Here is a 23,630-nt window from a genome sequence, read left to right on the forward strand (position 1 = left end):
GCACGCACAGACAATGGGCAGCTTTGCTGCTCGATGGAGGTGTATTTTAAAGCTGCTTTTTTTTTGTTTTACTTTGATGTCTGACAATCTGTATGAAGTAAAGGTCTGTAAGAACATCATTATGTGTTTTCATATTTATTTTTCCTTCACTGATTTCCAGTTTGTCTTTTTTTTTTTTTTTAACTGTCAAGCTGGCAATCCCAAAGCTGTGTTGTACTCTGTATCTTTTACGTCAGGCACCAGGTGACAAAGATCTGTAAACCAAACACAGAGACTGTACAAGCATAATTAAGTGAATAATATAGTTCTGTAGAGCTGATATTATCGTTCCTCCTGAAAGCACTGTACTTCATGACATAAATCTGTGATCACAACCTTTGCAAACATGGGCTACTATGGAGAGTTATTACTTAGGTGAGGTAAGGATATGAGATTGATTTGTAGAGTGTCATCATACCGTGATTACATTGATTCCATTACCAGTATTTATTTTCCATCCTTTTCCATATACATATATCTAGCTTTTTAAACTACCATACCAAATGGAAAGGCTGTGCTCAGTGCCACATCCGCAGCTGTACTTGGGCTCTGCTTGCTGCCCGGCACAGCATACACCTCCTGCTCAAATCCACCAAGCATTTCACATTATTCTTTCAGATGTGCATTTTGCTACGATGAGATCATTTTCTGAATTAGTAAGGGAAAAGGAAAATGAACAAACCTATGTTTTTGCATGCTCCTAAAACCTACTTAAAATTGATTGAGCAGATTTTTAAGGACCGATGCGAGTACCTTTAGTGCTTCTCTCAACACTGTCAAAGGACTAACAGAGACTGCCTCTAGGCTGAGACTTTGTATGATGTTATATTGATTTTTTTCACAGATGAGCTGTATATTTCCAAACATCAGGGTTTCTAATGCAAATGCAACAGCCCTTCACTGTAGCAACTTAGAGGAGCAATGCTATGATTTTAATAAAGCTGTCAGATTAAGTGACTGCATGGTTACACCGTGATATTAATACATGTTCTTAACTGTCAATTAGTTAACTGGCTAATAAAAAGAGCCTAGCTTATAGGATTTTACTAATGAATATAAAGCTTTGTTTCTGGGCAAAACATATGCTTTGGATATATAATTAGAAAAAGCCCCCCTCTCTCTCCCCCATCAAGAGAGCATGTGCAGCTGAATAAAGGAGCTCATTATACCTGCGAGGGGTCAAAGTCTGTGGATCTGTAGCTTATGGTATTATGACAGATTACAAAATCACTCTATTATGTTAGTCAATCTGTTTCCAAGCACAAACTAGCAGGGAACAGGGCACTAGAACCTCCAGAGCAGGGCGCCCATTGGCTTTCCCCAGAGGTCTTATGATGGGTCAGCTGGCGGTGACACCATCTCTGACAGCTCACATGTCAGACCTTCCCTGCCTGACTTCTGCCTTTGTTATTGCGGAGCCTCTTCACCGACAATCAATCCCTGCTTCAGGTTGCAAAGAGCTCCCAGTAAGAGCTGAAACAAATTTGAAATCTGTGGGTAGCCATCACTTGTGCTTAATGGAAGGGAAAAGCAAAGCACTTATGCTCCAGCTGACCTCTCATAGGCTCTCCCCTTAAAAAAAGAAAAAAATGAAGTTTTTTAAGTAGAGAGGGGAGCAGCTAAACAGCAGCAGCTGAGAGGGAAAGCATTGGGTTCAGCTTTAGTATGTTTGTCAGTTTAAAAGGAAAAAAGTAATTCATATGTAGGATAAAGAGGTATCAGACATGATAGAGATCCTAAAAAATATCTGACTTTCCTAATTTTCCAGAGAAATTATTCTGCCGGAAATTCTTATTCAGTCAACTCAGCATAAAACTCCTTGGTACCAAGGGAAAAGAAAATCCCCTTGTACTCCAGAAATACAGCAGTAGTCAGCACTGTGGGCACATACATTTCTGATGGACTGTACCTTTCCAAGGTCTTTTTAAGTACGGATGATTCCACCACTGCCCTAGGCTGATTATTTCACCCTCACACCAGTCTGGCAGCTGCACCAAGGACAGGAGGCCCCCAGTGCACAGATAGACTGGAGGTAAACTAGAACTGCCAGGCTGTATTAGGTAGCCCCCGAGGACTGGAACTAATGAAGCCACATTTGTGCCTCATGGTCAAGGGATTGTGGTGTCCCAGAAGACGCAAAGTCTGACCGAAGCTTTCCATGCAGCTGGGACCAGTACAGGCTGCATTGTGGGATTTTGTCATGTCTAACCAATAGTGAGGTCAGGCTGTAGGCTTTCTGAAGTTTAATGTCTAGGTAATCTCTTTCCTCTTCTCAGCCACTCTTATAAAAATTCTAGAAACCCATTTATCTTTGCATCTTCTCCCCTTGGACCAGTTTGACTAAGGTTTGCCAAGAGATTCAGAAGTTAGGGGGGCATAATCTGCGTTCACACTCTGCGAGCGTGCAAGCTTCCTTTCCCCAGGAACCCAAGCTCAGAAATGTGCTTGCCTTATTGTTCACCGAAGGCTTTTATTATTGAAATACCATGTTAAGGATGCACTTTTAAGCACCTCACATTTACAACAGGCACTGAGTGCCACACAGCAGCAGCAATAGCAGCTTCTCTCATGGTTAAAAACGGACCCAGGTTAGGGCTGACCACAAAATGAAGAGGAGCTGCCATGCAGGTACCCTCATGTTCCCCTGGGCTGGAGTCAGCAAGCATTTAATGAGCCATTTGGCTCACCCTGTAGGAGACACAAGGCTCCTGTTTGCTGCACGGTGGACTGTCCAGACCTCCAGGGACCACAGCAGTAGCTTCGACAGCAAACCCACACAATGTCCCTTCTGGAGAGACCTGTGTTTGGAGCCGATTGCAATCAGAAATACGTCACAGGACAGCTGCAGCATCAGGAGGAGTCACAGCCCCTGGAGGACACAGGGCAGCCAAGAAGATATTTTTGTATGGGCACCGTACAGAGTGGTTGGACACCATTCTGTGCAAGCAAGGAGCTGGGCACAGGGTCTGCCGCCCAGCAATCCCTTTTCAGTGTCTTCCTGGAGCCACTGGCTTCACTTTCAGAGATGTCCATGCAAAAATAGGTGACTGGGAAATTCAGTGTAGACACACATTGAGGCAACTGGCTCTAGGTGGCCCTGCTGGAGCAAGGGGTTGGACCAGATGACTTCCAGAGGTCCCTCCCATCCTCAACCATTCTATGGTTCTGTGATACTGTGAGGAAGACCAGTGTACATCTGACATACGTAGCAATACTGAGATGTGGATCCATTACATAGCTGACATGAAGGGCTGTGATTCTAGAATCAAATCACCATTGGAGTGATGAGGGATGCATCTTCAAAGCCACTTCTGAGGGCTCACACAGCAAGCAGCAATTAGAGGGCTCCCTACAGACAGGACTGACATGCTGGAAGGAAACACTTGAGAGAAGAACCAAGGATTTGTGTGAAAGGTGGGCAGAAGCAGCCTCTTACAGGACACATTGATGAGTTTCTTCCACCCTGCAGACTCCAGAAGCTGAGCCACTTGTCCTGCCCTGGGCACACTTCTGCGAGAAATGGATCACTGGTGGGATATCACACCTTGAGTGACCCTGGCCCCACTCTGAGCTTTCATCTCCCCGCCATGTGCCTTCCCCTTTGGGCAGTGGTTCCCTCAGCATCATGGCTCCTTGAGCTCCCCAGAAGTTTCTGAGCAGCAAGACCCTGCTGGCAGCCCATGCTAAGCACTTACGTTTGTTCTGGGGACCCATAGGCCCCATAATGTTCACCTCTCCCACCAACTCCTCCTGGCTGCCCCCTGGAGCTTCCTTGATGTTCATCAACCGTTTGTGCTAGTGCTGCTCGTGGTAATAAACTGCACCACAGCTGCAGAGCACCCTCATAGTTTTAATGTTGCCTTTTTTCAATACCCCTTTCAAGCTGGCTGGAATATCTACAACGCAAAATACAGGGTGAAAAATTAAGGTAGGATATTTTTCTCTTTGAACAGTCGGCTCAGGTGAGGTGGGAGAGAATTTCCAGTAATCAAGCTTTGCTGTTATTGTAACAAGACAGGAAGGAAACTTCTCCTTTACCAGTGAGCAACCTTCCCTGGCAAACACCAGGAAGCCAAAATCAGAGTATTGAGAGCAAAGGGAGATTTTGAATAAAACATCTAAGGTTTTTAGAAAGATGGGGGTGGGGGGGAGGCACGTCAGATTAATCATCTCCAAGATAAACAGTCTCTTGGTCTGTTTCTCTTGGACATTATATCTATTGTATTTCAGGAGACAGCTCTTCTCATATACATTCACAGTTTTTTTCCAAACACATTTATCCCATTTATTTGCATTATTGGTCATACAAATATCTTGTTAATCCCCAGGGGCTGAATCCACACGTGGCAGAAGTCAGTACACGTCCCTGGAGATCAGGAGAGGGACATGGGCTTACACTGGGCAACAATTTGGCCCATACACTCTGATGTGTTTGGTGAGCAGCTGAGGAGTTTGTGACTTTTATATATTTCAACAAAGGGTGTTGAAAAGAGCTTTTGATATGGTTATTTGGTGAAAGAGATCAAACATTTCCCCTTTGCATTAATCCTTTTCATGTTTTCAGTATACAAACTGATTTTTAAAGAAACCTTCATCCTGCAGGTGTTCAGTCGCATGGTTTGAGAAACAGATATTTGGGGCATACGTGCTACTGGGGCAACTGCAGAAGAGGAACGGCAGAGGTTTATGAAAACATGGTGACCAGAACTGAAAACAATGAGTCCTACACATCGTGCTAGAAGTCACAGGCACACTGGAGACGGGCTTCTGGACTAAAGATGACCCACTACAGCAGCTCTTACGTTCTTCAGTCAGCGTTGCTGTTATGCAGTTGTCACTCCAATGCTCATCCCTGTGAAGCTGCAGATGTCCAGTGCATGTGTTTCAACAACACAAGAGATAGAGTGAAGTGGCCTTGTTTCAGTAGCATATCATAGAATCACCAGGTGTGAAATGACGCACTGGATCCTCGAGTCGTCTCTCAATCGCGGCATCCAACCATCCCCATCAGTCACTAAACCATGTCCCTCAGCACCTCATTCACCCGTCCTTTAAACACCTCCAGGGAAGGTGACTCAACCACCTCCCTGGGCAGCCTCTGCTAATGCCCAATGATCCTTTCCGTGAAATATTTTTTCCTGAAGTCAAGCCTGAACCTCCGCTGGCGGAGCTTGTCAGGCTGTGTCAGGCTGCTCTGCCAGCAGGGACTCTGCCTGCTTGCCTCCAGGTTCGCATCAAGCTCGGGCAGGTGTGGATTCACTGGTCCGTGCAGGCATTTCCCCCTCTTGGAGCATCCCTGCCAGCAGGGGTGAGGGCAGAGCTTACATGGGTCCTTCTGAAACTGGTGGGCACAAGAGGGTTTGCCCGAGGGTTGAGAGAGACTGAATGCATTTACCCACCTCTCAGCACTTGTTTTCTGACCTCTACAGCCCCTTTGTGAGCTCTGGGCAGGGCTTATTTTTATGAGCGTGGCTATTATACTCATGCCAGGTTTTACTGCTATTCTTGAAAGCTGCCCCTAAATTGAGATTTACTTCTAAGAAATAACAAAACCCAGGCAGGCAGTCATACTCTCTTCATCTTCCCTTGTTTTTTTTAAATTTCTTTTGAAATGGCCTCTAAAATATTTTCCTATTAAAGCAAGGTCTATTTTTAAGGCACCAATGTCATTTAATTAGTCATTTTTCACAAAAGGCACATGAGACTGGAATTTATGCCCTTTTTATCCCCTTTTAGCCGCATGTGTATTTTTTCTACAACTGAGTAAGACAGGGTCTCTTAGTCTGACGTCTAACAATTGCTATTTTTTTCCCTTCATCTCCATCTTCCCCCTCAGATCCCAGAAGCAAGTACATTAGACAGTTTGTGCACCCCCATTTCACAGACTGTTGGACCACAATACAGGAGCTAAGAAGCAATACACTCTGAAATCAAGAAGATGCATTCAGCAGAAAAATAAATGCATATTTTTTTCAAATCTATTTTAGACATTTTTATCTGATACTTCTATACTTATCCATGCTGTCTTCTGCTTATTGTCCCCTTGGAACAAGCTTCCAGTGTAAAAATATGAGAGTCACAGCATCACACCATTAAGACAATATATAGCTTAGTTTTTGCCCTGATCACATGAAGGATGGTCCTGTTCCTTTACTTAAAACTCATATCTGGGTCAACACACAGACCTTGAATTGATATGTTCATAAACACAAGTCATGGCTGAGAAGAATATGTGGTTTTGGCCAAATTAAGTGCCTTCAAGATCTTATAGCTGTCTCAGAACAGTTAACACAAACACAGAGCATATGAGTCACACACCAGCACTGTTGTGTAGTATGTATCCGAGCCCCCATGATGTGGACGTTTTTCTTATGGACTTCTAGACACGGCAGAAGCAAAACCCTTGAGAAGGTGAGAGGTCATGTGGAAGCAGAACCCATGTATATGCTTCAGTTTTTTTCTTGAGATTACCTATGTATACATGAGACAGGTGTGCACTGGTGGGGCAGTCACCCCACCTGGGGATAAACCAGGAATCCAAGGCAGAAGCCTGGACCCCATCCCACAGCTGTAGCCTCTCTGCATTGCTAGCAGAAAGTGAAGAACTTGTGGCTTTACTTCTTACCTCTTTCTACATGGATTGTTTTTACTTGAGCAAGCACATGTTTCTTTGCATAAGCAACAGAACTCCCCATAAAGTGCTACATCCAACAAAACAAGCAAACAGGCTACTGTAAGTTGTAGGCACCAAGTCAAAGTTTCAGGTTTCAGTAGCTTTTTTTATTTTTTTTTTGGTATGTGACATCTTCCAGCATATGTAAAGCGCTACAGATCATTGTCCAGCTGGAAACTTGCTCTTCTCAGCCAAAATAAAACAGCTTGTGAGGGAAGAATATTAGCTGTAGAAAGTATATTGTAAAATCTATATTGTTGCTTATGGCCTCATTTTTTTGAGGGAAAAAGTTCCTTATGTTGAATTTGGTTACTTCTCTACAATTCAGAACATCTACTGCCTCTTTCATAGTATTAGAAGACAGGTAAGGCAAATAAAATGTAATGCTTTTGTGTAATGTTTATTTCAATGACTGATACTGAAGTTGGAGAAGGTGACTCAAACGGAGTTTGTTTGTAAAAGTGCAAAAGTTTTCATTCTCAAGGTCTGAACTACCTGAAAAAGATCCAGGTGAGGTTGCCTTGACCATGCCAGCCAGCCAGCAGGCAAGCTAAAAGCCAAGGAAATTGCTCCAGGAAAAAGAAAGAAATTAAAAGCTTAATCTTAGTAAAAATATAGTCCCTGAGCACTGGCAGGGTCAGGGTCAGACTGGGTTATGTGTTGTATAAGTCCCCATTACACAAGCCAAGGCAGGGGAGAGGTTTTCCCAGGACTATTCAATCCTAGTTTTCTCTTGCTTGGTTTCATTCTTGCTCCTTCATTCCTTCCTTCTCACTGTCCCTTCTCCTGATGCTTGCCTGGACATCAAACAGGTCCGTCCAGGTGCTTCCATTGCCATGACTAAGATCGCATAAGTCACTTGGTCTTTAAATAAATAATGAGTGTAGGATGTTATGAGTGGACCTAAAGGGACTCACGCGAGTGGCTGCAGTAAAGGCAGCTCCTTATTTGCTTCTTGTCTGAATAACAGTCAAAAAAAAGCATGTTCTGCACTAGGGATGTGCCCCACTGTAATGCAGAGCAACCAGCCCCCAGAGGCTGGATGCAATCACCACTTAGACTTGTGCAGCCTGGACAACAACAGAAAATGGTGTTGGGAGGGCTCCTAATAATGGAGTAAAAAAAAGGCATCACATGCCTGTTTCATAGAAATACCATGCCTGTTACTTCTCATCCTTTGTCCAATTTTAAACTGGCTGTCCAGGAGGGTATTTTCCCTTTGAAGTGTGCATGCTCTTCTCAGGGCACTCTGTCCCGCTCACCTTGAGATTCTGTTTTTCTACGAAGAAGTGACATATCAGAGGCAAACTAATATGTTTGCCAATGCTCACAGCCCTTTCTTTGCACCCCAGCACTCACCCTTCAGGCAGATGTCCTGAAAGCATCTTCAGGCTAATCCGGGGGTTGTTTTTTTTCAATGGAGCAATGCAAAGTAAGGCTGCTCTTCATAACCGACTTCCAAAGCACATTTCCTCCTGCAGAAATAACTGCCTTCAATTCCTTGACTCACCCTTTGCTGGATCCCTTCCAATCTTCTCATCTGACCAAGTGGAGAAAAGCAGCATTTGCCAGAAGAAATGTGCACTTTCCAGAGTCAGAACTACAACCTCCATGTGAAAAGCCTGCTTCAGCACGGGGAAAATACGCAACTTTGGATGTTTTTTTCTCATTTCTACATGTTTGAGTAAGTGCTCTCAACTCAACACATTTCTGCAGTACTTTGAAGCTCATTTCTCTGGCTTTAATATTCTAGGTGACTCCAAGACCCCAAAAAGCTTCTGAAATATATATATATGCAATTCATCATAGTCTTCCAAAGAAAAAGAAATATTACATTGTACTACAAACAGAAAATTCACTGCAATTTTCAGTACTACAGAGAATACACGGGTGCCTTTACAAATACAACTTGCTTCTGTTTTACCTGGAAACTAGAGAGCTTAAACTTTTCAGACCTGGCCATTATTATACAATAGATCAAGATTTCTATTATACTTTATACAATACTGACCAGGTATAAAATACCTCTCTCACTCATCTTTCCCTGCCCCCTTACATACTCCTTTGAAATCCTCCAGCCTTTACCACAGCTATCATAGGACTCTTCCTCACAAAACCAATGCACCTGCTCCTTGCAGCCTATATTTCCTGCAGCACAATGAATTGCTGCTGTTTCAGATGCTGGGAAAAAAAATTTGAATGAAGTCTCAAGGAATATTCTGATTGCCAGTGGTTGTTCTCACTGTCTTAACCTAGATCAGTTTGACATAAGCCATCTACTTAATAGTTAACCCCGGAAAATCCTGCAGGGAATATAAATTCGTGCGTTAAGCTTGCTCACCAGTTTGATTCCACTTAGGTTTGGATGAAAGAGGTGCTGCATTGCAACCTTGACTCAAATTTACTGCTTGTAATGCTTTAATAAAATACCACCCCATCGTCCTTTGTGATGCTCACACAAACTCTTTATTGCAGAGGAGAGAAAGAGACAACACTGTAAGTGCAGAACATTACAATGAAACATAAAGCAGCATTAAAGTTGCTCCCTGCTTAATGCTGCGGTTTAAGCAGCTAATCTTGTTTCAGTTGAATGGCATGTTCATTACCGCAAATAAATCAGTAACGTGCAGGATTATTGAGGAGGAAAGACATATTAAACCAGTTTAGGGCATCATATTGGTTTGGAGTTTTTTTAAATGTCTGATTTAGCTTGACGTTTTTCAACAGTCAGTTCTAATAAACGCTTGTATAGCACAGATTAGGCAGGTGGGAATGCTGCCCAGAAAGAGTATTATGAATAACTTAAGGCACTGGTTTAATTGCAGCAATCCATGATACTTACTGTGCTGGCACCAGACAGGAATTTTCAGTATTAAAAGTCAGAACTTCAACCGAGCTACTCTAGAATGTCTCTCTTTTATTAAAAATTTGAAAGGGCTTTCCAGTATTTTCACCTCAGATGCGAGTAGGGGAAGATTTCAGAATTCATTTAACTACTTATTTCCATTAAAACTCATTAACTTATTTTTAGAAAATAATTAACAATTTACTCAGTGCAACTCTGAGTGTCTGACTGCAAAATATTGCAGCAGCACCTCTGCCACCCTGCCACCCCATCGGTCCTGTCCTGCCCAGTCCTGCTTGCTAAGGAAGATGCACAGCAATGAAAAAGCCCCAGAGCAGCTCATACCTGAAGCAGCAGGCTCCTTGCAAAGCCAGACTATAGCATATCCCTTCCCTACATGGTCAACTTCGTGGCCACAGCTCAGAGAAATGAGTAGGAGCAACAGCCCAACTTCAGAGGTGGCCCTGAGAAGCGACTTGGACTGCGTGACCTCCAAGAGCCTCAAAGTAGGGCTGACAAGAAGAGAAGCAGCACGGTTAAGGTTTAGGTGAAAGCAACATGTTCCCCAATGCCAAACAGCCTCCCCTCAGCAAGTTGTCTGTGTCCATGTAGAGTGGAGATCCCCTCTAAAACACCAGTGAAACTTGCAGTAAGCAAGCTCCTGTCCTGCACACCTCACACAAACACATCAAAGCCAGGATTCAGCAGGAGACAGGAGTGTGGAAGCTGTTCTATTTGGGGGAAAATTGTAGGTTTTCTTGTCTGTATAAGGCTGAAAGTAACAATAACCTACTTCTTCCCTCACCTCTAATCCGTACAAGCTATAAAGGTCCATCTTAGTGCACTGCACCTCCAGAGAAGCCTGCGTGCTCGTGGGTGCTCCTAAACGCTCACGTTAACCAGTGCAAATCAAAAGCATCCCAGGCAGTTCCTCAGGCCCCAGACCCTGCTGGGAAACCATTCAGACCAGCACTGCCTCAAGCAGAGCAGATGCCAAGTGTTGAAGCCGTGTGCCGTAGCAGAAGATGCTGGCCAGACAGTTTCCTAAGCTTACACCCAGTCCTAGGTGCTGATCATGCTAGAAACCCTCCTGATGGTCAGCAGAGATGCTGGTATCTCTGCATTAAACACCTGCGCCTGGTAAAGGTTATCACTCAACTGGCTCTGGCCCTCAATCACATCACCTTCTGTTTTCTTCTTTTCCATGTTATTTTTCCTTGTTTTCAACCAGAGTTGCCAAGATAGTAACTGCATCTCAACTCTCAGAAGAACACAAGGCTACTAGTACACATGAATTATCCTGGCTGACTCCAGCGAGCAGCCACAGACAGCGATTGCAACGCTGGGAGATGCAACGCTTCAGAGAAGTTGGAGAATCTACTGGCTCTGCTCCTCCAATGCACGGATTTTTACACTTGCAAAAATACAGAAAGTGCATTCTGCAGAAACTTAATGAAGATCAGGCTAAAAATGCTTCCACCAGTCCCAGAAGGAAAATTTGCACTAAAATACGAAGAAAAATTAGTAAGTTACCCATACGTTCTGATTAGGAATGCTGTGACTTTGCTGATCACACAGCTTATCATTCCAGAGAAACTCTTTATTCAGGGCATGAAAACTAATGTATAAATTAACAGAAATGCAAGTAGATTTGATGACACTTGATTAACTGGACAGTAAGCACCAGAAACAAAACAAGAAAATTAAGCCATTTTGTGATTATAGCAGGCATCTAATAAAGATGAGGGGGGAAACAGCCAATATACAAAACCCAAGTATTTTTACTTCATTTTACAGACAAAAAGTCCCCTGATTCATTCTAAACAGGAACTCTCAACTCAGCCTGAAATAGAAGAGGAGCTTTGTCAAGAGCCTTTGAACCAGGATTACTTCAACGCTCCCCACTGCATCACACAGCTCAGGTAGCTTCCCAGAAGAAAGCTGTTGCTTTTAAGTAACTCGGAAGCAAGTCCCTGCTGCCATCCTACTACTTGTTTCCATTCCTGACCTGCACAGGCAGTCCACTCGTGTGTCCCATCACAAACCAGTAAGGGACTTGGGCTCAGCTGCTACATCTCTCTGCTACCAGTCCCCAAACCTCACCTCCACCATGAAGACAAAGCCTTCCCTTTCCAGCACAGCTGCAACACGGCCCCATTTCTACTCTTTTTCTCAGAGCCTTTCACTTTAGCAGCCTCCCCCTCTAAAATATTTTGTTCTGAGCATGCTTACAGATTCCCATTTCCATCCTCAGATACTGGTGGAATCACCCTCGACTAGTGGAGCCTCTCCTCCATTCATTGGATAAATCCCTGGCTCTTCTCACTTGCCCTTCTCCTGTGCTTACCTCCTTTCCAAGTCCCTCTCCCGATCATACAAGCAACCAGAGCTGTTCCTAGTCCTGCAGCTGAAGCCACACCACATGTGTTTGCATTACAACTTTCCCAGCCTTCCTGGAACTGCCTCGCAAGTCACACATCCACCATCCTACCACTAGCACAGAAGGCTCCTGCCATCCCGTGAGACACCGGGCTCTCTCCATGGTGAGGCACTGTACTGCCATTTTTAAAGAAATCAACAGCAATCCAACACAGTGCCAGACCATAGAGGCAGCCTAACCATCTCCACACACACCCATCCAAGAAGATCCATTGCAACAAACAGGAGCTGTTCCATACACTCAGCTGTGACTGAGCTGAAACCCCACCCTTTCTCAGCAGTTGCAGTTCATTTGGTCTATAATTCAGCACAGCACATTTCAATAACATTTTTCTGTTTTCCTCCAAATGGCATAATAAGGAATAATAAGGTGCTTCTGAACACAAATCCAGAACAGGACTGTAAAAATACTATAAATGAAGCAATTAAGTAACCACACCACTCACTGTTTATTGACAATCTTTATTAGAGCTTACTTTGTGTTTAGAGGTTTCCTGGTAAGTATAAATATGAATCAGAGTGCTACCCCACAATAAGAAATCTTTATTTGCACAAAAAGATACAAACAACCAGTATTTCAAAGTTTGTTCTAGTTAGTACATATAATACCAAACAGACAAAACCAAACCAAGATGAAAGACTAGCAGCAAAAAGAATTCTAGTTCTCCTTCAACATAGTCTGTGTGCTTCCACATTTCTCTAGGAAATAGAGTATAAAGAGAATTCGACCCATTAATACATGAACTATCCTAACAAGAATATAACACCGTGTAAAGAAAGTTAGCAGTGCAACTTTTGGGGGAAAAGAAAAAGGAGACAATAGTAGATGTACTATTTAAAATCTCAAGTGTAAACTTTACTGCTGCTTTAAAATAAAAAGCAACAAAAGTCACATGAGTATTTCCACTTGGCTTAGCAGCCAGGAAAATAAGAAAAGCTGATTTTTTTTAAATTTTTTTTTCTAAAGTGCTTAACCACCATATCCAAAAGTAATGACTTTCAGACCTACTTAACATGAATGTGCTCAAAAAGCCACTGCAGTATAAAGCTGTCATTCTGAAATGCTGAGCATACAAACTGGCTTTATCTGCACGAATGAAAGATTGCTTTGAACAGCTCTCAATCATATGATGCCCCAAATCAAAGTAATGCTATTAGAGCACACAGTTGAAAGTTGAAGTTTAAGAATAAGAGATATAAAAAATAATCTTTTCTTTTTAAAGGCAGCATGCCTCTCCCAGCCGCAAGAAGGTACCTTTATGTAATAAGCAAGAGAAATATACTTCTACATTATTGTTGTAAATCAGCTAGAACAAACTGACTGTTGACTCTGTAATTCAACCTGTAACAGAGGGAGATAAGTACTTCTTACTGATAAAATGCAAATAGGCAATTATGTGGGTGGGACCAACCATTAACACAGTCTTTTACTCAAGATTAAACACTCTCAGCTTGACTTTAAAACTGACAATATGCCTGAACTCAAAAAAAAACCACGAGAAAAAGAAGAAAACCAATGATTTGAAGAGCTTTATGACTGTTTTGTTACATTTTTATATATTTATTTGAGCCTTACCACAAAGGAATAATTTAACGTTCTGGGCTCCAAAGCACGTCAAATACATAAGACTATTCCACAGGGTTTTTTGACAGATGTCAGACACAGATTACAAGAGAAATTTAATTTTTTAGCTGTAATTGTAATTTTTACCTCAAGGTTAGCAAACACATTTAAAAGTGGGAGTAAAAACTCTGGCATTCATTAGGCTGAAGTACAGCTATCAATCACTTCAGCCCTACCACTCTCCCAAATCAGGACTATCATAATCAAAGTGAACCATTGGTACTGCTGCAGCTGTTGAATTGCGCCCACAGCACATCAGTAGCAGTCTCTATCCCTGCAGTTATTGTACTAATTTCTCCATCAGCTTTGGAATCCTGCAAGCTTGAATTTGTTTACATTCATCTGTTTCACAGGTCTAATTTTTGAAACTGTTTCTTGAAAGCCACCAATTCCCAACACAGTATCTTCACTGTCTTCCAGGGCAGTTCTATATAAATATTAGAGAATTCTCTGGTTCATTTACCACTAAAATGTATATTTATCTAGAAAAGGTAATTTTTTCCCTACAAAGTTCCCATAAACACCTCTGTATTAAGCCATAGCAAACTCTAGACCAGGAAATTCAGCATCTCCAGTGACTTGACTTTACCTCAGTTCTCCTTTACAAAAGGAAAAAACAAACAAGCAACAAAACATCCCCACCCCTTGAAAATTAGAAAGGAAAGGAAATAACACAATAAAAAGACAAACAGCGAAGCATTCAGTTAGTCGTGCAGACAACTAAAATAAGCCTCTGAAAATTTGACATTTGAAATGCAATTATCTCAGTGGTTAAAGTGTGCAAATGACTAAATGTGCCGCTTGCCTCAGAGACAGATGAATACTGTAGTCACCAACGATTATTATTCATGTCTAGCACTAGCAGTTCTGTTCCTTTTGTTGATGGCTTTGGACATGATATATCATCACTTCCTCCACATTTCACATCTTCCCCCCCACCAAGAGAGACCAGCACCACAACTTTAGAGGGAGGTATCAGAAAGATGGGAACTTTTCTTTTTAAAGGCTTCCTGTCCATCCCAAGTCTGGCAAAACTGTATGTTATATGGAATCAACATTTTCAAGCAGGAACACCAAATATTATTTCAAGTTTTATCTGTCTATGAAAATCACCTCAAATATTCAGAATTTCAGGTTTAGGTGTAAGAAATAAGATAAATTAAAGAAAACAAATATGCAAGGAAAGTGTAACTATTCTATCAATGAGAAATACAAAAGCTTAGAAAAACGCCAGCTTCAGCCCAAGACTGAAAAAAACCCACAGATTTTTCAAAACCAGAGTCCATACAGAGTCACACAGCCCTGCCTTGTCATGTTTGTTAAAATCCTCGCTTAGAAGTCAGACAGCATTTTGTTTAACTTGTGTTGCTCTGTATCATTACACTAAACCATAATTAACTCCTCTTTTGTGCCGGCCTCATTCCAACACAATTGTACCCACTGTATAACAGCAGCAGTTCTCAGGTTTTGTTTTGCAGCTCAGCTGTATTTTTCTTGGATGTTCACAAGACTGGCATTTGACTGGATGCGTTTGGCTAGAAAGGGAAAAATTATATGAAAATTAAACACAAAGAATTCCACAAAACTAGTCTCTCCACTCCCTCTATTTATCTGACACAGACTTGCAAACAGCTTTCCGTTCACGTCCAGAAACTTTAATGAAAAGATATGGCTGAAGCTTCTTCAGGGGACAGCAGCAGACTAATAGTCGCTATTAGCGCCGTCAGCACAGCTGCAGGCAGAGCTGGCTGGGCCCCCTCTCCCACACGAGCCAAGCAAGTCCCTGGCACCACCCAACTCTAACAGTGAAATGCCAGCGCCATCACTTACGCAAAATGAGTATCCGTTTCTTCTGCTTTGAGTGAAGGAAACTACTAAGATAAAAAACAATAGGTAGGAAGAGAATAAAGGATGAAACTGCAACCACTGGGACTGTATCACTGCAGGGAACAGAACAGTTGAAAGTTCTGCTCCAAAGCTTCCGAGTGATGTTCATCTAAAAGGAAAACATAAGAAAGCCATGAAAGCAAGCAAATGCATTTTTGCTGGGAAGCACAGCAAACACTCAGGCCTCATGACATTCAAACGTTCAAATATGACCTCAGAAAACAACACTTTAACAGATCTTTCCCCAAAAGCAAGCAAATCCCTGGAAATGTAGAAACAGACAATTTACAATAAGACAAGATTTCACGTCAAAACTTTTACAAGCTTCAAAATCAGACCACACTCAGCTAGATTGTAGACATTGCTACATGCCTGTTTCCGAGAGAACTCGCTGAGAGCCTGCGGAAGCAGGGCTAAATCCCACACTTTCGACATCTCTCCTTTTGCCCAACCACCTAAAATCACACAATACAATGAAGCTTTTTCCAAACATATGCCACCAATGCTGAGGACCCCTAGAAACAGCTGCTGTAATAAGGAATCAATGATTACACTGGCTAGAACAATAGCAGTAAAGCTTCCCATTAAAAGCCAGAAGATTAGGACGTTTTTTTTTTTTATCCATCCCCTTTGCAGTAAGAAATTGAAGCGCAGCTACTTAAACTGGAACACACTCAGATGATCAAGAGCTTCAGTCAAGCTCCTGCTGCATCTACTAAGGACAGGGTCTGGCAAGACAGCCCCAATAGGCTGACTACTTCCTCATGCACCATCAGCCTGACAAAGGCACTGCTGCCAGTACTGTCCCATACTGAGAGAGAGAAGCAATCCCAAGCAAGGCAAGCACAAATGGCTCAATTAATAAAGACCTCCACGACAAAGCCTCCCTGTCAAATATTAACAAATACTTACTGCGTCTTCCACATCGATACACAAGTGCGCGGAGTGCCCAGATTCACCACCTTGCCTGTTCATCCTTTGCAAGTTGTTATACAGGTCGTTCAACACTCTGTAGGTTTCGTTGCAGTTTTTACATACTTCAGTGTAGTTATTTGGTGACAGATAGGTGGTTTGTCCCTAGGATTATAAAACTCTGTATGAATGTTGGTTTAAGGCATTATGGAAAAAAGCTTAAAAGAGAGTCAAGTTTGAACCAAAATGCAGATTCCTAGCATCCTACATTGAGTAGACACCCAGATGGACAACTCACATGAGAATGCAGGAGGAAAAGGCACTAACTCTAATTCACTACGGATAGGATCCATTTCCTGCAGGTTCTGCATCTCATAATGTTCTTTGAACTAACGGCTTTTTTATGTAAACATGTACCTTTTAAGTATCAGTTCCCAGAAAGAAGAAGAAAAAAAATAAAAGGATTACTAGTAATTAAGTGTCATTCTGGAGACAGAGATACCAGGTTCCTTAATAGTTGTGTGGGTTTTTTTTTGTTTGCCCATACCTAAAAGTGGTTAGGTTGCTGCCTATACTGAAAAGGTTAGGTTTCAGCTATACTGAAAATGATACACTGTGCCATAGTAAGGAATCCTTTCAATTTGTGGCCTTCACCATCCCTGAACACACGGCACACTTGAAAACAAAACTACAATCTCTAAAGACATTTCAGCCCAATAATGGTTGTACCAGCTACCCACCAATCACTGTGTTAAGTTCTAGTTCAGACACTTGAAGTGATCAATAGGCCAGTCCATGCTGTTCCTGACCAAGGCCAATAAAGGCACATTTCCTAGAAATCATTAATAATATGATTAAAAAAGGAGACAGTTTCCTTAGACATTGTTCCATACTCATCATTTACCATTTTTACTATTTAACAACTCCGGAACTTGGCCAGTTTCTGATTCAAATGGAATGCACACAGTTTCTTAGGCTATTCAGAGCATTTTCTTTGAGAGCAATTGCCACATTTATTTCACTAATTATATCGCCTTTGCAATATGGACAAACTTTAGCTACCCATTATTTTACTAGTCAAAAGAATTGCTGCAATGATTTCAGGTAGCTGGTCTTTCTGAACTAGTCTATATTATCAAAAGAGAATTTAAATATTCAATTGTTAAGTCAGAAGACAACAATTCCACAAAGAGACAGAGAGAGACTTACAGCAAGCAGACATGCCTTTTCTTACTATATAATTATCAACTGCGGTGAATTCAGAAATTCTGATGTGAAGTAGCATTGTAATTACACACAATATGAGGTCAAGGTGAATATCAATTAGAATTAATTCTAGGCTCTCAATCTGCAAATATCTGCACTTTACGGATCATTGCTTTAACTGCCTAAAATTCACAAACTCACCAGCAGTTTATTTGTCTAATCCTTATGTGCAGTTTATTCATCATAAATAAGATTTTGCTAGCAATTAGAGGATTTAGTGCTTCGCTTAAATACACAGCATAAATACCTGAAGGTTATGTTCAAAACATGTCAGAGACTTATTGAATAAATCCAGGAATTCTACAGTAGAATTTGATAATCCCTCACTGTTGTTCTTTAAACAATCTGTCAAAGAGAAAGAAAAACATCAGGATATTCTAATTTCTAACATTTCCATAGCCGACAAGCCCCAGACACTCCACTTCTGCAAAGAGAGCTCTCGACTATAAAAGACAGGTCTAGTCAACACTGCAGCTTCCTTATCTGCCTGCCATTGATGTCTCAAGACCTGCTGACCTAACTCTTCATCGAGAATATATTTCAGAATTAATTGGCCTTGATTAAGTGAAAGATGAAGACTATCATCAAGAGCTTTCTGAAGAAGGGGTCTGAATTATCTCTGGACTTCAAGATAAAACAAGACATTACTTTTATTTTCTACCCTTCAAATCTGGCTTTGCCCAGCAACAGTGACAGCCATTATGTGAAAGCAGAAGCACCAGCAGTGGAGATGAAACAGTGAATATCCAGAAAACAGCTAGACCACAAACAACAGTAGAAGTCAGAGTGTAGGTTACTACTGTTTAGGAAAATAGCTGACCATTTCACCAGCTTTGAGGGGAGTTCTGGGACTTTCCTCCCAGTCATAGACTCAACCCTATTGTGTTACAGCTTCCACCCATCACACCTCCCTTCAGGTGCTCTAACCAGGCAGATCCTTGAAAACTACAGTGTCTTGGGAATTCAGATGTTCAGCGACAGCACCCTAAGAGCCAACATCACAGAAAAGTCTCCGGAAAGAAGGAAACACCATCAGTATGCTGGGTGAGCATCCAGCTGGACACTGGGCAAGCAGCACAAAGCCCACAGGCTAAGCATAACAGGACAGCCCAGACCAAGAGCTGCTTCTGGACTGTCTTTCCAGCCTTCACAAACTGCAAACTCACAAATGAACACACTCTTCTGGGCTCTTAAGGGACTTCGGCAGGAAACTCAGCATCTTTAATGTTCAACTCCATGGTGCTGTTCCACACCCACTTCCCACAACAGGGAATGGCACAGTTTAGCTGTAAGCATGGCACAGCACCATCAGCATGGGGACAGTGAGATACAGGGAGAGACTTGGACGCCCTCCAGCCACAAAATGAAGTAAAAAGCATGGCTGTGGAGGCACATACTGTTCAACATGTAAGCATTCCAGAGCTACTAACTTCATTAACAAAGAACGAACAATTTTTTGCGTAAGATTTTTTAAAATGGAAAGACTGAGACAAACAGAAGAAACCACAAGGAAGCTATGGAAAGTCTCAGCAGCATCTGTAGATCACAAAGAAAACTAACTTTACTACCTTTTTAAAGAATAGCCTAAAAGAAATATTTATATAGCAACTGATTTTTCTAATAGACTACTGCCCTCAGATTTTGGCAGTATCTCTGACAAAGTAGAAAGTCCCTGTGCCCCTCATTGGAACAGCTCTAGTTCAGGATTTTTATGCTATACAATATCTGTCTTTAAAGAAATACATGCAATTCTGATCTGTGCAAATTGGCAAAGTTAAGTCACAACAGCAGCACGGAACCTACAGAATGAGTCACGTACTTGCACAGTTGGCTGTCTCCCAGGTTTCATTAAAGAACTCCGAGAGTGTCACAACTATCTGCAGTCTGTCTGAGGTCAAGATGCTTTTGGCACAATTGTGGCTCTCAGAAGAATTCTAGAAGAAGAGAGGAAACAACAATAAAACAAACAAAAAAAAGCAATCAAGTCTTAAAAATAAAAAGGGAAAATTTTGAAATGTATTTTATCTCAACAATCACATTTTATAACATTGGTATTTCTAAAAAGGGAGAACAGAACTGATGGAAAAACAAAAAACTTTTTATCCTCCAAATCAAATTATAAGCAACACTGCTTACTGCACATGGTTTTTGAAAACCTGCTGGAACTGCATGCAAGCCAAAAATACACAAATAAATAAACAAACAAAGAAAAAGGCAAGCAGAGACACAGGGCCTCCTCTGCAGGTAACTCATATTAATCAGTTTCTGGGTTGCTACTCCAGGACCCAGCTCAAGGCACAAGAAGCCAGAGAGAAGGACTTTAGACTGCAGGAATATTGGAAGGAGCTGAACCAACAGAGTGGCCTCAAAACAAACCCCAGAACAGAAAACCACGTTCAAAACCACTGTACCAACATACTGTATCAGCATCATCCCCTCAATGCAGCAATACCAAGAGCATGGCCCTCTGAGAAGCAGTGCCCACAGCCATTCTCCCAAAGCCTAGGACCAAGGCAGGCTCACTTGCTATCAAGCCCATCAGGTCTTAGCAAGCCACCCACCCCACCCCATTCTCAAAGCAGGCACTGGCACAACTCTTACAACAACTTACTCTCTAGACCAAGCTAATAAACAAATGCAAAGTGACCAAAAAATCAGTTACAGAACAAACAGGAAGAATCTCTCTCAGAATTCGCAATGTTTTTCTCCTTCAAATCTTTTATTTTTCTCCCTCAAATCACTGATGTGAAACCATGATCTCCAGTCAGCTGACTCCTGTGCTCCAGCTCCTGTTTTCTGGCTCCTAAACTGACTTAAGCACTTCTCAAAATCGCCAAAGCTGCCAAAAGCCTCTTTGATAAGTGACGTGGGACATACGAGAAAGTAATCTCGTTAACGAGAATCATGTTCCTTACAGAGCTTTAGGAGAGATCCAGTTTCTACTTCTCTTTGCTAAAACAGGTTTATCTTTTAAATAAGAAGTTTCCCCTAGAGACTCAAATGCAGAAGTTGAATATTGCCAGATCTGGTAACCCCCATGTTCACTCGCTTTCATTTCTACTAAATTACAAACAGATACTCAAGAAATGTTTAGGCAGGAAACTCTCTGGTTGCTTCATGAAAGTGTTTAACTATGAAACTTCCTCACCAGTTGGACTCATGAGTGGGGAAAAGAGCCCTTTAAATCCAAAACTGAATCAAGCAGACCTACATAATTCCTTAAATATTTGCTTAATTTATTCCTTAATTAGTATAGGGAGGAGGATTTTACACTCTAGAGATGTCCAAAACTTAACTTGGCTGCTTCTTTCACATTGCACTATAAGTATTATAGGATGGCAAAGATCAAACCATCAGATATCTGATTACTTATGATCATGGTTTGAGGTTGCAAGAGGTCACCTCCTTTTTTGGTTAGTTAATCCATGCACAGAAGGAACACCAAATGGTATTTCATACAGAGGTGTCTTCCAGACCACATAGTGGAACAGTCCTCCCAGGCTGCAAGTACTCAAGAACAGCAGCTACAATAAGTTCATACACATTATAAGTACTGGGATATCTTTAGCAACCTAATCCTGGCCAAAACACCATGCTGAAAGTACCCAAGAGAACTGCATACTAATTTCTCACTTTCACATTAGATGGTCACTGGTATGAAACAGCTTCCACATGAGAAACAAATAAACACACTGCAGGTTTGCAAACTAAACCAAGAGACCACTGGCTAGATATTTGCCCTGGAGAGGACAATTACCAAATGAACATCCATGCACTCTTCCAATACAGGCACTGGGGTGGTGAGACAGACAATGCATAAAAGACAAAAAGTGATACTTCTTTACCCGACAGGTAACTGAACTGTGCAATAGTTTGCAGCAGGGCACTGTGGCACCAGAAGTCGGTCTATGTTTAAAGAGCAAAAGATTTTTCTTGTCAATGGCGATTCTAAATACAGACTTAGAAATCCCAAGACTGGAAGGACAATCCATGGGACACAATGCTATGAAGTTGCTCTCTGCTTGTACTCTGACCAGGGCACCCACTTCTAGCCATCATCAGAGACCAGACAAAGGTCGTTTGGTCTGATCCACTACTGACATCCTTACACCATCCCATGGATAAGTTGGACAAGCTAAATAGCAGTTTTGAACACACAATACTAGCCATGACCCACATTAAGAAATAAAAAAAAGGATGATCAGAAGTCTGGAGGATTTAAACAGAAGACCCAGCTGCGGTCAGGGTTTCTCATTGGTGGTGTCCACAGACTCCAGCCAGCACTCAGAACTTCTAGTTTGCTGCCACACACTTCTGCCAGCTTTGGAGCCAAAACCAGTGTGACACGTCCCTCCATGAAAGACGTGCATCTCCCACCACAGTTCCAGAAATCCTCAGTTTTCAAAAAGACGTCAGGCAATGAAGCTCAGTCACTGCTCCTCATTAGTGTCATACAATGACCTGTAAGCCAGAACGCTGCTTTAGCCACTGCTACATCAGCAAGAACAACTCAAGTTTTTCCACCTGCAGAGAAGAGTAAAGCTTTTTTCTGCAGGTGGAGCTGCTTGCCCCTAACCATGCCAGGAGCCGGCTACACAGACCGGGTCACAATGCCGAACAGCAGAAGGCAGCCGTCACTGGCAGCGGTGCCTCCCAACAGCTCCCAGACCCTGTTAAACCGCCTTATGCAGCCAGTGGGGCTCACAGCCTGGGAACTGACCTTCACGGGGTTGTGAAGCTCCCCCCTCAACCGAGGCCCCGCACCCGGTTGCGCCGGGCCCAGCTGCGCCCCGGTCCCGAACCATCACGAGTGGAAGCTGCGAGGCCCCGGCGCCGCCCCCCCCGTCCCCGGACGCACCCCGACGGCGCGGGCGATGTCGTGGTAGCGGTCGAGGAGGCGGCGGTAGAGGGGGGTGGCAGCCCTGGCAGAGCCGCACGGGCCGGGCGCGGCGGGCCAGGCAGGCGCTCAGCGCCGCGCTGTCCTCGGCGAAGGCGGCGAGCAGCCGCCGGCACTCGGGCTCCAGCTCGGGCAGGTCCCCGGGCAGCCCCGCGCCCCGGAGCTCCGACCACAGCTCCTCCGCTTCTTCCAGCGCCTCCTCCGGCGGCGGCGCCCGGCGCGGCTCCCCGGCGGGGCCGAGGGCCAGGGCGGGCAGCAGCGGCAGCACCAGCGGCAGCAACCACCGCGCCGGCGCCATGGCGGCCGCGCGAGGAACCGGAAGCGCCGCGCGGGGAGGAGGCCCCGCCCCCAATGAGGGACAGCGCCGCTCATTGGCCGAGGCGGGGGCGGGGCCAAAGGGGGGCGGGGTGAACTGGCGGGGGCGGGGCCTCGTCCGGGGGCGCCGCGCGCGAGGAGCCCGGGTCCCGGTGCTGGAGCATCCCTGTGTCCTGGTGCTGGAGCATCCCTGTGTCCTGGTGCTGGGGCGTCCAACGTCCCAGTGCTGGAGCATCCGCATGTCCCGGTGCTGGAACACCCCTGTGTCCCGGTGCTGGAGCATCCCTGGGTCCCAGTGCTGGAGCATCCCTGTGTCCTGATGCTGGGGCATCCTCTGTCGTGAGGATGGAGCTTCCCCAAGTCTTGGTGTTGGGGCATCCCTGTGTCCCGGTGCTGGAGTATCCCCGAGTCATGCTGCTGGGGCGTCCCCAGGTCCTGATGCTGGAGCATCATCGAGTCTCAGTGCAGATGGGGATCACGCAGCCTGTAAGGATGTGCCCAACCCGGGATACATTCTGTCCCACAGGGAGTGCAATTCATGTACCACCCGCTCCAACGAGGGAAGGCCCTTTCCATCCAAAATGGAGATTTATAACTGTCTGTCTGTCGTGGTTAGGATGGTCAACGACACGTAGAAGTTGTAAGCAAAAGGACATCTTTATTGATTTTACAAGACTTTCCATACCCTTCCAGGAATTGCACGTTCATATATGATTGGTTTAAGTAGAGACCA

The 23,630-nt window shown here is 43.5% G+C and overlaps 1 protein-coding gene across 1 annotated transcript; it reads right to left on the reverse strand.

Moving 5' to 3' along the window:
• Positions 1–14,055: 14,055 nt before the first annotated feature.
• Positions 14,056–22,898, reverse strand: OSTM1 (osteoclastogenesis associated transmembrane protein 1). The gene is given in 7 exon segments (XM_069851675.1): positions 14,056–15,155; positions 15,451–15,616; positions 16,420–16,584; positions 17,933–18,030; positions 19,505–19,619; positions 22,544–22,591; positions 22,593–22,898. Coding segments are annotated over 7 exon segments (936 nt in total). The 5' UTR covers positions 22,881–22,898; the 3' UTR covers positions 14,056–15,099.
• Positions 22,899–23,630: the final 732 nt, after the last annotated feature.

Source organism: Phaenicophaeus curvirostris, chromosome 2 (genome assembly GCF_032191515.1).
Source record: "Phaenicophaeus curvirostris isolate KB17595 chromosome 2, BPBGC_Pcur_1.0, whole genome shotgun sequence".
Lineage (NCBI taxonomy): Eukaryota > Metazoa > Chordata > Aves > Cuculiformes > Cuculidae > Phaenicophaeus > Phaenicophaeus curvirostris.